At 44.1% G+C, this 17,011-nt stretch overlaps 1 protein-coding gene and 1 pseudogene across 6 annotated transcripts in view; one reads left to right on the plus strand and one right to left on the minus strand.

The window, feature by feature from the left end:
- ZNF143 (zinc finger protein 143) overlaps nt 1-8,598 on the plus strand; it is a gene marked incomplete at its 5' end in the record, with an annotated part of 35,927 nt that extends 27,329 nt beyond the window's left edge. For all 5 annotated transcript variants that reach the window (XM_080642561.1, XM_080642558.1, XM_080642559.1 and 2 more), the window contains 3 exons: nt 1,660-1,821; nt 5,829-5,975; nt 7,046-8,598. In XM_080642561.1, coding sequence (XP_080498687.1) covers nt 1,660-1,821; nt 5,829-5,975; nt 7,046-7,129 — 393 coding nt within the window. In that variant the 3' untranslated portion in view covers nt 7,130-8,598. The remainder of the gene's footprint in view (nt 1-1,659; nt 1,822-5,828; nt 5,976-7,045) is intronic.
- A 7,761-nt stretch (nt 8,599-16,359) lies between these two features.
- LOC308234033 (ubiquitin-ribosomal protein eL40 fusion protein-like) lies at nt 16,360-16,699 on the minus strand (annotated as a pseudogene). Its single transcript has one exon. The product of its transcript is annotated as a ubiquitin-ribosomal protein eL40 fusion protein-like (transcript).
- Between the last annotated feature and the right edge of the window lie 312 nt (nt 16,700-17,011).

Consider the following 17,011-nt stretch of genomic DNA (forward strand, 5'->3'; position numbering starts at 1 on the left):
AGGTCCCACTTGAGGAAATCCTTGAATATCAGGACTTGAGTTTGTAGGCAGTGCTAGCTTTTAAAGGTTTTTCAGTAGCTTGCTGAAAGAGTCTACATGCAGAGAGATTAGTAGAGAGAAGGTTTGTAACTCTAGAACTCAGATGGTTTTACTGGTATAGTTCAAAGGCAAGGCGATAAAGATCATTACCACAGTGAAATTAAGGGCTTGATGCATGTGAAACACATGTTGACTAAGTAACATATCATAAGAATTTTGTTTGAGATTTACATATCTAAAAAAACCCTATCTAATGAAGAGGTAATATGCAAATTGACCATAACTTCAACACACAAGATGGCCGCCCCCATGTGGTCAAAGATGGCCACCACAGGATGGCTAGCAGGGGAGGGCAGTTGGGGGCGACCAGGCCTGCAGGGGAGGACAGTTAGGGGCGACCAAGCTAACAGGGGAGGGCAGTTAGGGGCGACCAGGCCAGCAGGGGAGGGCAGTTAGGGGCAATTGGGCTGGCAGGGAGTGGTTAGGGGGTGATCAGGCTGGCAGGCAGAAGCAGTTAGGGGCAGGCAGGCAAGCGGTTGGGAGCCAGCAGTCCTAGATTGTGAGAAGGCAGTTGGACATCCCTCAAGGGGTCCCAGATTGGAGAGGGTGCAGGCTGGGCTGAGGGACACACACCCGTGCACGAATTTCATGCACTGGGCCTCTAATCCTATATAATAAAAGGCTAATATGCAAATCAACCTAATGGCGGAACGACTGGTTGCTATGACATGCACTGACCACCAGGGGGCAGACGCTTAATGCAGGAGCTGCCCCATGATGGTCAGTACACTCCCACAGGGGGAGTGCTGCTCAGCCAGAAGCCAGGCTCACAGCTGGCGAGCGCGGTGGCAGTGGCAGAAGCCTCTTCGGCCTCTGCGGCAGTGCTAAGGATGTCCAACTGACATCCCTTAGGCCCACTCCCCTTGAATGCACGAATTTCATGTACCGGGCCTCTAGAGTCTCATAAAGATGGGTATATAGTTGAGTGCTATGGCAGTCTGGAGGAAGAAGGAAATGATTTTTCCTGAAGGAATGTTGGAGGCCCTTATAGAGAATGGCTATTCAGTTGATCATGAAAAATATTCATGAGTTTGCAAGGCAGAGATTGAAGGAAAGAGCAAAGTCATGAAGACATAATAGAATATGACACTGTGGGGGACTGCAAATGGTTAGTTGTGGTGGAGGCTGGTTTGGAAGTACTGGAAGAAGTGTCTGGAGAGGCTGTGAAAGGCCAATCATGAAAGGTCACAAATGCCATGTAATGAACTGTAGTGATGGGGAGTCACTGGGCATTTAAGCAGGGAGCATATTGAAATTTGTTTTTGTAGAAAGATGTCAAGGTAGAGGGTGATTAGGGAAAGGTTAGACTGGATACCTGGAAAGAAGTATTTGTGGAAAGTCAGGTGAGAGAAAAGTAAGGGTCTAAATTGGCAGTAGAGATGGAGAGGAGAAAATGTATTCAAGAAATACTCAATTTTCTGATGACCTCCTTCTAAAATAGAAGGTGTTTATTTGCTCTCCTCAGAGTAGATTTATACAAGAGTTAGGCCTGGTCCTTCATAAAGATTGTCAAATATAACAAGAAACATTGACTGATTTGTAAAATGCATTGTATTGCAGGTCAACATATCTCAAGCTGACATGCAAGCCATTGGCAATACCATCACAATGGTAACACAGGATGGCACGCCCATCACAGTCCCTGCTCACGATGCAGTCATCTCCTCAGCAGGGACACACTCTGTTGCTATGGTAACTGCTGAGGGTACAGAAGGGCAGCAGGTAATTGCTTTTTTTCTTCTTTTATATCAATCAAAACATGTCAATATCAAAATTGTTAATAGATGTACAGTGTGATATAGTAGTTAAGCACAGAAACTTTAGATTAATCGCAGTTTTACAGTTTCTAAGTTATATAACCCTCTGAGTCTGTTTTCATCGTCTATAAAATAGGAGTGTTGCATCTGGCCCATAAGACTGACATAAGGATTGATTGAGAATAGTGCATTTAAACTACTCAGCCCATTAAGTGTTCATTAATGATAGCTCTTCCTACAATCATCATCATCCTCAGACCCTTAGGGGAAAATTCATTTGCAAAATTTAGTTGATTTAATTTTTTTAATATATAATATATTCACATAGTTCAAAAATCAGAACATATGTACAGGCATGCATTGAAAAATCTTCCTTCTGGCACTCTCCCTCCCAGGAGTCCAGGAATACGCCTGTGCCTTCCCCTTTCCCTCACGCCCAAGTTCCTTTATTTCCATAACTTGTTTCCTAAGCCCATTTCTTCTAGGAATTACTTTTGCTGCCTCTGTAATTTACCCAATAAATGTTCCCTTACCAAAAAAAAAAGTCTTCCCACCCCTGCCTCCATTAACCTAGTTCTTGCCCCATAATAATTCACATTTATTAGTTTCTTGTGTATTCTTCCAATGATTCATGAAGCATATACAAACAAATACATTTTCCCCATTTCCTTTTTTTATGGTAGTAAACTGTTCTTTACCTTGTTGTTTTTATAATATACTAATATATCTAGAAAGTCTATTTCATTATATAGAGACCTTCCTCATGATATTGATTAATACATTTAAAAACTGTTCTTGTACAATGCTGAAGGCAATGTTAAGTTTCACTGCAGCTAGCTTATTACCCTGTTCAGTGAGAGTCGGTCAAAATTAGTAGCTCTCATTCTTCGTAAATTCATTTATAGATTTCATACCATCATAATAAAAATTTCAGCAACCTTTTTTGATGATACAGATAATTCAATTCTAAAATTTACCTGAATAGACAGAGGACCTATAAAAGCCAAAACGATATTGAAAAAAGAACAAAGTTGAAGTTCTTCTACACCTTGAAATACAAAACTCAGAATCTTAAAGCTTCTGGAAAATTGAGTATTTTTGCAGCCTTAGAGTAAAGATTTCTTAGGATACAGAATGTACTAACAAAAGAGAAAACTGATCAATTGGACTTCATCAAAATTAATTCTGCTCACCAAAAAATACCATTAAGAAAAAGTGCCAAACTGGGAAAAAGTTACTCACAGTGTGTGTGTGTGTGTGTGTGGTGTGTGTGTGTGTGTGTGTGTGTGTATACACACATATATATATCTGACAGTGAACTTGTATTGGAAATATATAAGAAAAACCCTCTACAAATCAATAAACAGTCCATTAAAAATGAGCAGAATAAAGAAGTTTTTAAAAAGAACACATTTGATTGCTTATTTGAACAGACCCCTTACAAAAGAAGATGACTGGCAATAGCACAAAAAGTACTTAACATCTTCAGTCATTAAAGAAGTGCAAATTAAAATCACAGTGAGATACCTTTTCAGACACAGGAAAATGGCTAAAATAAAAGAAGACTTAAAACCAAATGTTGGCAAAGATGTGAAGTAACTGGAACATTCATATACACTAGTGGGAGTGTAAAATGATACCACCACTTAGAAGAACAGTTTAGCAGTTTCTTATAAAGTCGAACATAGCTCTGCTCTTTGACCAGAAATTCCACTAGAATTCGTACTGTATGATTCCAATTATATGAAATCTAAGAGCAGACAAAACAAATCCATGCGATAGAAATCAGAAAGTTCTTCTTGGCTTGGGAAGGACATTGATGGCTTGGAATATGAAGGAACTGTACTACATCTTGTTTTAGGTGACGGTTTCACAGATGTATGTCAAAATGCAATAGAGCACCTAAGATGGGTACTTATTTATTGTTTGCTAATTATACCTTATGCAAAAAACACACATACAAAACAACACAATTTTCAGGCTGTCTTATAGAATGGTCCCACCTAATCAGTTTGCAGCCATTTTCATGGCTCTAGAATACTTGGTTGGGTTTATAACTCAGCTTGGGTAAATATACCTTGTACTAATTACAGTTGCAGGTCCAGAAAGATAGTGACCGTAAAGCAAACATTCTTATACAGCTTATCTGTAGCCTGTGGGCTAGGACAATTCTCTGGAGAGATAGGAAAATTCTCAGAAGACAAGGCTTTGAGTGCTGGACTGTAATCAGTCTGCTTCCAGCCACTAGGGATATCACAAGGGTGGGAGGTTCTACATGAGGACCAGCTTCGGCCATTGCTTCTCTGCTGCAGCTATAAGCCATTGTGCAGATGTTGCTGATCCACTTGGGGTATTCAGACTCCACCTGTGGATTATCTGAAGGGTAGGCTTTAGCATTATTTGTAGTCCAGCCCCTCTAACGTGGCAGGATTGAAACTAAATGTTGTCTGTCTCTCCTGTGGTGAGTGTTGCTGAAATCTCCGTTTTTTCAGACTTCCAGCTGCTGCTTTCTACCAGAATTATTGGAACTTCCCGATACACTGGCAGTTTTGGGGTCTTAAGGAATTGAGAAGAGTTTATACGCAGATTTGGGGGGTCCCCCTCTGGTTTTCTCCTTTGTAGAATATTCCTCCCAATGTATAGCCATTCTGGTAGCCCTAGACTCCATTATCTCATAAGTTGCCCTGTGCTGCTCAGACTGGGTAATGGTCTCAGTGAAAAAGCTATTTCAGCAGAGATGTGACCCAACATGGTTTCCTTTCTTTGAGAATCCCCTGCAGTTTCTGCCTGCTTTTCCTCATTCTTCAGTGCCTTCGACGGTTGCTTTTTCCTATTTTTGTCCACAGTTTATGATAGTTATCTGCAGGATGGGTTAGTCCGATATAAATCACTGCCCTTGCTGGGCCAAATTCTGTTACTAGATTATGAAACATTGCTGGGATTGATCCAACTTAGCATTTTAGTGGACTAGTGGCCAAGAAAAACAGAAATTTTAGTTTTTAATCTATTCTTCCTCTGAGTTTGGCTGAGCAAAATTTTAGAATATCATATAACAGAAGTAGTTGATGCCATTTTCCATGTTAGCTACATAGAGCTACATTTGTGGTTTAAGAGCCAAGAAAGCACTTTTAACCACTCTGCATAGATGCTTCAGCAACAATATGGAAGGATTCCATGGCATCTATAATAGGAAATGAGTATAACAAGGTATGTTGCTCTTTGTCAGTAATGCTACTAGTCCTTTCAGTTTTCCTGGAGCCTAATTAAAATGTAACAGGTAAACAGGAGAAAATAGTATATTATTGACATTGCTCCAAACCTGGAAATAAATAGACATTTGATATTTGAATTATTCCACATGTGTAACTTTCCCAGCATCCACTTAGGAGTAATAGAACCCAGGCACAGTCACATCTCCTCTGAGCAATAGAGTCTGTGATAGGGATCCACTTCTCCAGTATCTTATACCCTGATTTACCACTGCCTCACTCCATAATCTTGGATAAATCCCTTCTTTCTGAGCCTCAGCATCCTCAAAAGAGGAGTCCAGAACAGACAATATATAAGGAAGGTCTCTTCAGCTTCAGGCTTCTGCAGCTCTGTTGTCAGAAGGGAGTTTTTCCTTTTGAATTTGAAGACAGTCCTTTTCACCGAACGGATTTTAACCTATTTAAATCATAGTGTTTTTTTTAGCCCCAGCTGGTTTGGCTCAGTGGATAGAACGTTGGCCTGCAGACTGAAGGGTCTCAAGTTCGATTCCAGTCAAGGGCATATGCCCAGGTTGCAGGCTCAATCCCCAGTAAGGGGTGTGCAGGAGGCAGCCAATCTATGATTCTCTCTCATCATTGATGTTTCTATCTCTCTCTCCGTCCCTGTCCCTTCCTCTCTGTAATCAATAAAAAATACATATATATATATATTTTTTTAATTTTAAATTATAGTTTTAATTCTTTTGTGTATTTTTTGGTTAAGGTTGCAATTGTGGCTCAGGACTTGGCAGCATTCCACACTGCATCCTCAGAAATGGGGCACCAGCAGCACAGCCATCACTTAGTAACCACAGAAACCAGACCTCTGACCTTAGTGGCAACATCCAATGGTACCCAGATTGCAGTTCAGGTGAGTCCAGAGGCAACTGTCTTGCATCAACAGCAGCACTACATGTACCTCTCAACCTTGTACACTGTGCTTTATGCATAACCTTTACAGGAGGTGGGACACAGAATAATCTGTGTCACTTAGCCACTTTAAGGAAATTGCTGTGTTCAGGTAGATTCAAAGAGACTTTGTTCTTTACTAACTTTGCATATTCTAGGGGAATTTTTAGTGAGAAAAATAAAGCTTCTAGTACAGGGGTGGGCAAACTTTTTGACTCAAGGGCCACAATGTGTTCTTAAACTGGACCAGAGGGCCGGGACAAAAGCATGGATGGAGTGTTTGTGTGAACTAATATAAATTCAAAGTAAAGGAGCGGGGGGGGGGGGGGGGGGGAGCAAGAGAACCAGATAGAACAGCCGGATCTGGCCCGCGGGCCGTAGTTTGCCCACGGCTGTCTAGTATGTATCCCATATGCATCAAGCCAGCTATCTTAACTATCAGAATAAAAATATAATTAGGCCCTAGCTGGTTTGGCTCAGTGGATAGAGCATCAACCTGCAGACTGAAGGGTACTGAGTTCGATTCTGATCTAGGGCATGTACATGGGTTGCAGGCTCCTCCCTGGCCCGGGCCCTGGTTGAGGCTCGTGCAGGAAGCAACCAATCAATGTGTTTCTCTCACATAGACATTTCTCTCTGTCTTTCCCTCTCTCTTTACCTCTAAAAATCAATGGAAAAATATCCTCAGTTGAGGATTAAAAAAGAACACACTGATGAAAATTCCAGCCATTGGTTTTAATTTAGCTTATGGGCATGGAAGCTAAAGGCTCTGGAAGCTCTCTAAATTACCTCCCTTGGAAAAGATGACTATTTTTTGTCCTTTGCATGTGCAAAAGTTTATCAAAATCCTAAATAAAGAAACGGTATTATTCTCCCCTGTTGGAATTGGGTTTGTTTTTGTTTTTATTTTCTCTTACTGATAGAATCAGTGGAGGTTGCTTAACAAGCCCAGGTGCCAGAAATCCCACTTCTGGCATAAAAGATTCCTTTGGCATTATCTTGATTGTGGCTTTGTGTATGTTCCTGTTTCAGCTTGGAGAACAGCCATCTCTGGAAGAAGCCATCAGAATAGCATCCAGGATCCAACAAGGAGAAACACCAGGGCTGGATGACTAATCCTGAGAGCAATAAAGCCAGGGGAGCCTTTCATCTTCAGGCAGCAGAGCTCCAGGAAGCCCGGGGCCCAGGAAAATGATAACTTTTCCATTCCTCAACACTGTACACATTTTTATGCAAGAGTGGAGAACATTTTATTCTTGACACTTTTGTGTATATAACCCTTGGAATAGATTTCCAAATTGATTCATTGTGTACAAGGAAGTATGAAATTAGGGCAATCCAGTAAATTTTCACATTAATCTTTTATCACATTGCAGACTCCTAGAGTCTTTATGTAAGACCAGTGAAGTCTTACAGAGTCTTAGGGTGGATTTTTAACTTACTGTGAAAAAACAAAAACAAATAAAGGCTATATCTAAAATGTCAAAGGTTCTATATGTCACACAATCATAATTCCAAAAGCCATCATGGATAATAAAGAATGTAAAGCCTTCAAATATTTCCCCCGGTTAGTAGAGTGTCTGCAGCTTTTGTTCTACTGTATATTTGTCTGTTTTTATTTGTGTCTCATGGTTTGAAGACTGTTCATTAAGGCTTCCATTCCTGTTAATTACCAACTCTTCAAGCTGAAATGCTAATTATATTAGCACTACATTGGATTATGTATAAAATTACAAAGTTTGGTTACTTAAAATTAAAAAGCTAAATCCAGTACTTTGGTTTTGTTAAAGACTTTACTTAGTGTTCATATTTTTGTTACTGTTTTTAAAAAAAATAATGCACTATCAAAGTTTGACTACAATCTGGAGCCCAGATAACAGTGCTGTATTTGGAAATGGCTTTACTCTGAAAATAAGGTTAGTGGGTTGGTGTAAATTATTTATTTTTTTGCTTATGTACTTTTGTTTTAAAGCTTATTTACCCTAAAGTTTATTATTTTGAATACAGCAATTTTTAAAATGTTACCTTTATATTTGTTTTATTAAATTGGTATGGGGGTGGGGGGAACTGTTACAGAAAATACCACAAATGTAATAGATTATAACCCAACACACGATTGAGAGTATATTGTAGATCATGCACCGAATAAGTTCTATTCTATACATTTTTATGTACTCATAACAGTTTTGTGAGATATATTTACAATCCCATATTTGTACAGGAGGAAACTGACGTTCCAAAGAAGTTAAGTGTCTTACCCAGGCCTATAGCTGTGAAGGGGCAGGGCAAGGACTTGAGAACCCAGACTTTCTGACTCCCAAATCCAGTGTATATTTCACCACGCCACAGCTGCCTTCTCAGATGATAATTTATGGCAAAGATTATCAAGATGAACTTTGGTTGCTGGTTACCTAATGATCTGACCACTTGAAAAACCATCTAATGTCAGAAATTCAGCTAAAGATAAAAAAAAAAAGAAGGGGGGTGGGTCGAGGGTTGTCCTGCAACAATCACTTGGTCGCTGTCATTCACCATGCTTTGTTTGCTAGAGAGCTGACGTAGCTGGTTTTCATTTCCAGCTTTACAATAAAAAAGGAAAAAAAGTCAAGCTGTTTTATTTAATACTAGAGGCTCTGTGCACAGACTCGTGCACATTGAAAGTAAATTAGTTAGAACGTGGCCAGTGCAGCAGGACTGGGCAAGACAGGCCAGACATGCCCTGGAGCCAACCTTCCGTGATCCCTCCCCAGCAAGTGCCAGGGCTCAAAGGGCATCTGCCAAGTGAGGGGGGGGGGTCCCTTGGCCTGGCCTGCGGGGATCCTGCAGAAACCAGCAGTCCAACATCCCCCAAGGGGTCCCCGAGTGCCAGAGCGCAAGAGGGCACTCTGCAAAGTTGCTGCCTCTCGGCAGCTCCTGTGTTTAGCACCTGCCCCCCTGGTGGTCAGTGCATGTCATAGCTACCGGCCAGCTGGCTGGTCGGCCAATCGCTTGCTTAGGCTTTTACATATATAGATAAATGTTATCTTGGGTCAGGTTCTTTGAAGTCTTGTGAAAAAGGGTCACGACTTAGTCATTTGAAATGGAAAACTTTTCCGGGATGGGCAGGGGCACTGGTGGCTTGCCCTTCAAAGCTGTTCGTAGATATATAACATTAGAAAAGGTCTTAGCCACCCATAGATCCAGTCTTCATTCTTGACAGAGACATTTAAACATGCTGAGAACTCCCAGCTGAGGCCTGCTGAGGCTCAGAAAGTGGCCTCAGGGGGGAGAGCAGGAGAACAGAATCTGGGAAGTCCCAGGGTGGTGCACCAGCCTCCCAGTCCCTGTCCTGCCGATAGGGAGCTCCTGGGCTGGGCCCACCAGCCCTGCTATGCTTCCCAAGACCCAAACCCATGCTATCGACTCCCTGGGCCTCTTACAGCTCCTTTGCTGGCTGGACGGGGTAGGACTGAGCCAGACTCTGCTGGTAGACCTGATTATCCCTCAGCTCAAAAGAAAATGCTTTCCTACTGGCACCAGAAGAAAGTGCAGAGTGGTGCTGTTTGTTGGTCCCCTTCCTGCCTTCCTGGCAATGGGACCTCAGGAGGGGGCAGGATTTCCCCAAGGACAGGCTCCAGCTGATGTGCTGACAGTTGCTAGTTAGTGAGGCTGGTGTAGGTTTCACGGTGCAGGATGCCGAAAGGAGCCCTCCAAGGTTGAAGTCCCCCAAAGGCACTTGATGAAACGAGTACACTTCAGCAAAAGGAGCTGGTAGGAGAATAACTGCAATACAATCCAGACAATGCTCAAGGCAAACCTTTCAGTCCAAGAAAAACTCTATCCCAGACACAGCTCTGGGCCACTACAAAGGAAAGAAGTTAGAAAATAGCCCTAGCCGGTTTTGCTCAGTGGATAGAGCGTCAGCCTGCGGACTGAAGAGTCCCAGGTTTGATTCAGGTCAAGGACACACGCCTGGGTTGCAGGCTCGATCCCCAGTGGGGGATGTGCAGGAGGCAGCCGACCAATGATTCTCATCATTGATGTTTCTATCTCTCCTCTCCCTTCTTCTCTAAAATCAATAAAAATATATTTTTTAAAAAAGAGAAAATAGAATAAAATAAGGGATTGGCTTCCTTAATCCTCTACAGGTGGCAGCTGCCCAGGGAGCCACATCACTCCCTAACTACCCCCAACTCTGCCACCCTCCATCAGGAGCAAGCTAACTGGACAGTCTCTCATGCTGCTTTCAAAGCTAAGTAAGTACCTTACGAAAACCAGGCACTAAGCACTGAAATGGACTAGATTTCCATGTATCATCCCAAGGAATTTTGGGTCCAGCATTTCCTAGCTCAGATGTGATTGTAGACCAGTCAAGTGTCAGCAGACCCCAACAGTGAGAGGGGACAGTGAAAAGGAAAGGGCTCAGCTGAAGCCCGTTGGCAGGAGGGAAAAGTAGAGAAGGCTGCCTCAGCCCCTTCTGCTGTAGCACTTTCTACACTTAGATTTCCTCTAGGGATGAGGAGATCTTTCAAAGAACACTTTAGCAAATATATATACTGAGTGGCCAGATTATTATGATTTCTGAATGCATAATAATCTGGCCACTCAGTGTGTGTGTGTGTGTGTGTGTGTGTGTGTGTGTGTGTGTGTGCGCGCGCGCACACACACACACACACACACACACACACACACACATATATATATTAGAGGCCCTGTGCATGAATTCATGCATGGGTGGGGTCCGGCCAGCCTGGCCAGGGGGAGGGGACATGGGCGGTTGGCCAGCCTGCCTGCTGGTCGAAATCCTGGTTGAGGAGACAATTTGCATATTAGCCTTTTACTATATAGGATATACACTGAGTGGCCAGATTATTATGCGTTCAGAGACCATAATAATCTGGCCACTCAGTGTGTGTGTGTGTGTGTGTGTGTGTATATATATATATATACACACACACACACACACACACACTGAGTGGCCAGATTATTATGCATTCAGAAATCATAATAATCTGGCCACTCAGTATATATATTTGCTATATATATATATATATATATATATATATATATATATATATATATATTAATTTTTCAGAGCGGAAGGGAGAGGGAGAGAGAGAGAGAACCATCAATGATGAGAATCATTCATCAGCTGCCTCCTGCATGCCCACACTGAGGATCAAGCCCACAACCTAGGCATGTGCCCTGACCCGGAATCGAACTGTGGCCTCCTGGTTCATGGCTCAATGCACAACCACTGAGACACACTGGCTGAGACACACCGGCCGGGCCAAATACTAGTACCCTCCTTTCTTTTGCCTGAGGAACAGGGCTGGCTTCATGGACGTGTGACCAGTGCAGTTGAACAAGACCCTGCACTCTGAAGGGCCCTGCACTTGGGAGTTAATGCACTGTATTGAAGTTTTGAAATTTTTAATCATCCTATCTTTGAATTTGTGTTCTGTAAGTGAAGTCTCAAGGAACAATGAATGGAGCAGGCTCTGGGGGCTTGGAGCCTGGACTTAGACAGTCCCACCCGCTGTGGCCTCCCTAAATGAGTTCTCTCCTCGATGCTGCTTCCCTGCCTGGCCTCCCCCTTCTTGCCCTCACCCTGTGACTGCTGCTGTGCCTTCTGCTTTTGGCAGGGGCCTGGGTGCCAGTGCAGGAGGGTCAGTGACAGGTGCATACACCCTGTGGAGGTTGGCGCCTATGGTGGTGGCCATTCTTGCCCTAGGTTGGCAGTACCATAGTGTTCCTGGTGGGTGACTGGCTTCAGCTGAGTCTTGACAGGAACAAGCCTCTTGCCTATCCCAGCTCTGAATTTTGAAAATACCTGGGAGTAGCCTATTTGCTGTGGGCTGGGGTGGCAGTCCTATGGGAAGGGGTGAGGGGACTTGTCAGCCCAAGAGAGCACCTGCCCCAAGTACCTTGAGGGCCCAGGCCCTCAGAAACTCTTTTCCCAGGCTCTGTGCCAGGAGGACCCTCGCTTCCTCCCTCCTCCTTTCCTGGGCCAGAGCCATAGACCCTCCCTTCCTGGAATGGGCTGCAGAATTCCAATTGCGTCATTTCAGTGATCCCCAAATACAAGTTACAGACTCTGATAGTTTCATTTCAAATTGGCATTGCATAATATAAATATGAAGGGTAAAATTCATGCTAAAGTTCTTTAATTTTTCTTAGATTGATGTTAAATAGCAAATTAAAGCACCATGAGAAGTAGTGTGTGCGTGCGGAGGGGCGTGAAGAGTTTTGAGTTCAGTGTCATTAAATATGTTCACATTGTTGAGCAAATATCACCACTCTCCAGCTCCAGAACTTTTTCAAACAATAACTCCCTGTCACCCCTCCCCCAGCCCTGCAGCCACCTTTCCATTTTTCTATGAATCTGATACTCCTAGTACCTCGTATAAATGTCTTTGTGTATCTGACTTTATGCATGCATTTAACCACACTTTTTTTGAGAGAGAGAGAGAGAGAGAGAGAGAGAGAGAGAGAGAGAGAGAAACATCAATCTGTTGTTCACTTGTTTTTACATTCATGGGTTGTTTCTTGTATGTGCCCTGACCAGGGATCGAGCCCGCAATCATGGCATATTAAGGACAATGCTCTAAGCAACCAAGCTACCCAGCCAGGACTTAACAGCACTATTTTTCTTGCTTTTTGACCAAGAGGCCCCACATTTCCATTTTGCACTGAGCCTCACAGATTGGGTAGCCTGCCCTGCTGAAAAAAGCCATTCTCTTTTCACTGTCACACAGGAGGTGTGACTTGTGTTTTAGGAACATATCATCTGCTTTTCCCTTTTAGATTGTGGGGTCCCTTAGGATAAGTGAGAATTCCACTTCCCCAGAACTCCTGGTGACCTGGCAGAGCAGCAGGTCACCTCTCAATGTTCCCTCTGGCTCTAAACTCTCCTGGCTTGAGAGGTACAGAGAATCTCCATGCAGGAGTTTCGAGTGTTACCAGAGCACGGCTAAACCTGAAGGACAGAATGTCATGCTGAGAGTAAGACTTACTCAAGATTCAGGCTAATTGCAGGAATAGCTAAAATGAGAATTACCTAGCAAAATTTCCCCCCTACTTTCTGCATTCAAGTGAAAGAAAATGGGATTCCTGTTCTAATGTCAATCCCACATTTCTCCCTAGTTTGCCTCCCCTCTGCAGGGTTCCCCTGGACACACAGCTCCTAGCACTTCGCTAATCTGCCCCGGAGCCCTGGCTCAGATAGGAGCCTGAGAAAGGGATGTGGAAAACAACTCTAATCTGGATTACAGACTCAGTGGCAGTGCCACCCAGACAAATTCTGCCATTTCTCTGGAAAAAGCAAAAACTGAAGTCAGCAAGAGGGTTGCCTTATCTTTGTAAATAAAAAGCTTTTGCTCCAAGCCAGTGACAGGGCTTTTGGGGGAGGGCAATAAGTAAGTCCCAGTTTGGAAGCAGCTTTAAATTCACCAGATCTTACGCATTCAACTGGGCAAGTGGTAGGGCAAGCGTTCCCCACCCCACCTCCACTGCCTTAGGGCTTTTCTTTCTTTTTTTTTTTTTTTAATATATTTTATTGATTCTTTACAGAGAGGAAGGGAGAGGGATAGAGAGTTAGAAACATCGATTAGCTGCCTCCTGCACACCCCCCACTGGGGATGTGCCCGCAACCAAGGTACATGCCCTTGACCGGAATCGAACCCGGGACCCTTCAGTCCGCAGGCTGACGCTCTATCCACTGAGCCAAACCGGTTTCGGCTGCCTTAGGGCTTTTCTAGCATCCTGAAATTGCTTAATGTCCTTTTAAACAGAAAATCAGGAACACCAGAAAAGTGAACAACTGTTTTCTGCATATGTGATCTTCACTATCGTGAAGCTGGGGAAACCTTGTGGGTATTTCAAAGTAAACAAAACAAAACAAAACAAAACAAAACAAAACAAAAGGGGACTAAATGAATGAGAGGCATTATTGGTGAGCCTGGGGGTCAGTCACCAGCAGGAGGTGCTGTGTAGGTTTAGGGAGCAATCCACAGCCACACACTGCTTGCTTAAGGTGTCCTAGAACAAATTAACCAGCTGTGCCTGGGCAGGGCAATCTTTTCTCTAATCTTGAAGGAAATAATTTCTTTTTTTTCACATTTTTTTTTTAATTAAGGTATTATATGTGTACATATCTTACCATTGCCCCCCTACCCCACTCCCATACATGCCCTCATCCCCCAATGTTTTGCATCCGTTGGTTACTCTTATATGCATGCATATAAGTCCTTCAGTTGATCTTATTTCCCCCACCTCTCCCTAACCTTACCGCTGTAATTTGACAGTCTGTTTGATGCTTTACTGCCTCTGTATCTATCTTTTTGTTCATCAGTTTATAATGTTTTTCATTATTGAAGGAAATAATTTCATTCTGGGAGAAAACAATGTGAGGGACGAGAAGGAGCCTGACTGCCTCCTCTGGGATGACACTAAAGAGGAAATAAATGCCCACGCCAGACCTGGGAAATTAGTTTTGTTACCTTGCCCAATCTGCCAACCATTTTTGGCTTTATAACCAGTGTTGACCAAAGGGCACCGCAGATTCAGTCCTAAAATGCCAGTTGCAATCCTTGCAAGTGGAAGGTACTGGGAGCTAAATATCATTATCACGCATGTACTTACCGTCCTAAGCCCTAGCGATATTCAACACTTCTTAGCCCATCCCTAATGGATGCACAGGTTGATAGCAGTATTCTGCATCACACTCTACAGTCTCAGGGGGAGGTCTACAGGGCCACCTTCCTCCATCCCCACAGGGAAAGTCACTTGCTTACCCAAAGGCAGACCCAGTCCAGGGCCCCAGTGTCAACCTTGATGGACGGCAACAGGACTCCAATAGCTCCTATCCCATGTGCTTAGACAGCAGCCTTTGCTGCCCTGCTGTGGATCCAAGTCTAATAAGTGGACTCTGACTATGTTCCCGAGGATGGCTTCAGAAGGAAGTGGCCCACTAAAGGGGAAACCCCATCCCTGTTCTGGTTCTCCATGTCCCCTCCATTCATTAGCATTAAAGTTGGACCTCCTTCAGGAGCAAAGTGGTCTACAGGGAAGTCATACCACAGAGATCCAGGCCCCAGCAGTCGGCGGCCAGGATGTTTTACTCAGAGATTAGTTCATTCATGAAAAGGCACCGAATGGCCTCCATTCACACTGGCGGCTCTCGTGAGAGCATCTGTATCAAGTGGCCATTGGCATTTCACTTTTTCAAATATATATATATTTTTTATTGATTTCAGATAGGGAGGGAGAGGGAGAGAGAGAGAGAGAGAGAGAGAGAGAGAGAGAGAGAGAGAGAGAGAGAGAGAGAGAAACATCAATGATGAGAGAGAATCATTGATCAGCTGCCTCCTGCACACCCACCCACAGGAATCAAACTGTAACCTCCTGGTTCATAGGTTGACACTCCACTGAGCACGCTGGCCAGGCAGCATTTCACTTTTGACAAAGATTTCCACAGGTTCCTGTTCTTTCTGGCCCCTGAGTGTAGATTTCCAGTACACAAAGATGCTCTGGCTGGATAGCCACCCTCTTTTTGCAAGTTGTCACAAGGGTCTTTCCTGGCAGGAGGGAGGGCACCCTGGCAGGGAGGACTCTAAGGATGGCCAGGAAGTTACTTTCTGCTGCAGCTGCACTTCCCCCTGCCAGTGTGGGCATGTGATACTTGGCTTGCAGTCCCCACTGTGGGAAGGTACACAAGCCCTCCCTACCCACTCACCCCCTAGGGCTCTATTTTAATCATGCTGTGTACCTGCTCTCCTCTCTTCCTGTTAGAGATTAAGAGACCAGGCCCCACCTACTATTTTTACTTTATTTTTTAATCCTCACCCGAGGATATGATTTTCATCAATTTTACAGAGAGGGAAAGAGAGGGAGAGGGAGGGAGAGGGAGAGAGAGAGAGAGAGGGAGAGGGAGAGGGAGAGGGAGAGGGAGAGGGAGAGGGAGAGGGAGACGGAGAGGGAGAGGGAGAGGGAGAGGGAGAGGGAGAGGGAGAGGGAGAGGGAGAGAGAGACATCAATTGGTTGTCTCCCATACGTGTCCAACTGGAATGGAAACCGAAACCTAAGTTTGTGCCCTGAGGGGGAATTGAACCTGAAACCTTTTTGGTGCACTGGTCCACGCTCCAACCAAGACACCCAGCCAAGGCCACCTACTTAATTTTTGACTGAAGAATTATTGACTTCGAAAATAGAAATATGAATGAGGCTGTATATTAACGGTAAAAGGTTCATAACTCTTATTTTATTTATTCTTTTCCAGTCAGCAGAAAAGCAAACTTTAGTGGGGCCCCAGGGCCACAGGGTTCTGGCAAAAGGCGGCCCTGCGCCGAGGTGGTGGTGGAGGGGCCTTATTTAACGTCCTTGGGGCACAGGTTGTTGGTGTGGCCACACTTCTTGCAGCAGTTGGCAGCGCGGGGGGGTGCAGACAGCCCCGAGCTGGCAGAGGGAGGCCTCCATGATGCCCCCACGCAGACGAGGCACCAAGTGCAGGGTGGACTCTTTCTGAATATTGTAGTCTGAGAGAGTGCGGCCATCCTCCAGCTGTTTGCCGGCAAAAATCAGGCGCTGCTGGTCAGGCGGGATGCCCTCCCGGTCTTGGATTTTAGTTTTGACACTCTCAGTGGTGTCACTGGGATCGACCTCGAGGGTGATGGTCTTGCCAGTCAGGGTCTTCACGAAGATCTGCATCTCTGAGTCTGCTGCCTGCCTTCTTGAAGAGAAAGAGCACATAACTCATTTAAAAAACTAGGAGTAGCCCGGCCAATGTGGCTCAGTGGATGAGCGTCGACTCATGAACCAGGAGATCATAGTTCAATACCTGGTCAGGGCACATGCCAGGGTTACAGGTAGGGGGCGTGCAGGAGGCAGCCAATCCATGTTTCTCTCTCCCTCCTTTCCTTCTCTCTAAAATAAATAAAAACATATATTTTTTCTCTCTTTTTATTGATTAAGGTATTACATATGTGTCCTTATCCCCCCACTGGAAAACATATATTATAA

This window comes from Plecotus auritus, assembly GCF_963455305.1.
Source record: "Plecotus auritus genome assembly, chromosome: 9".
In the NCBI taxonomy this organism is placed as follows: domain Eukaryota; kingdom Metazoa; phylum Chordata; class Mammalia; order Chiroptera; family Vespertilionidae; genus Plecotus; species Plecotus auritus.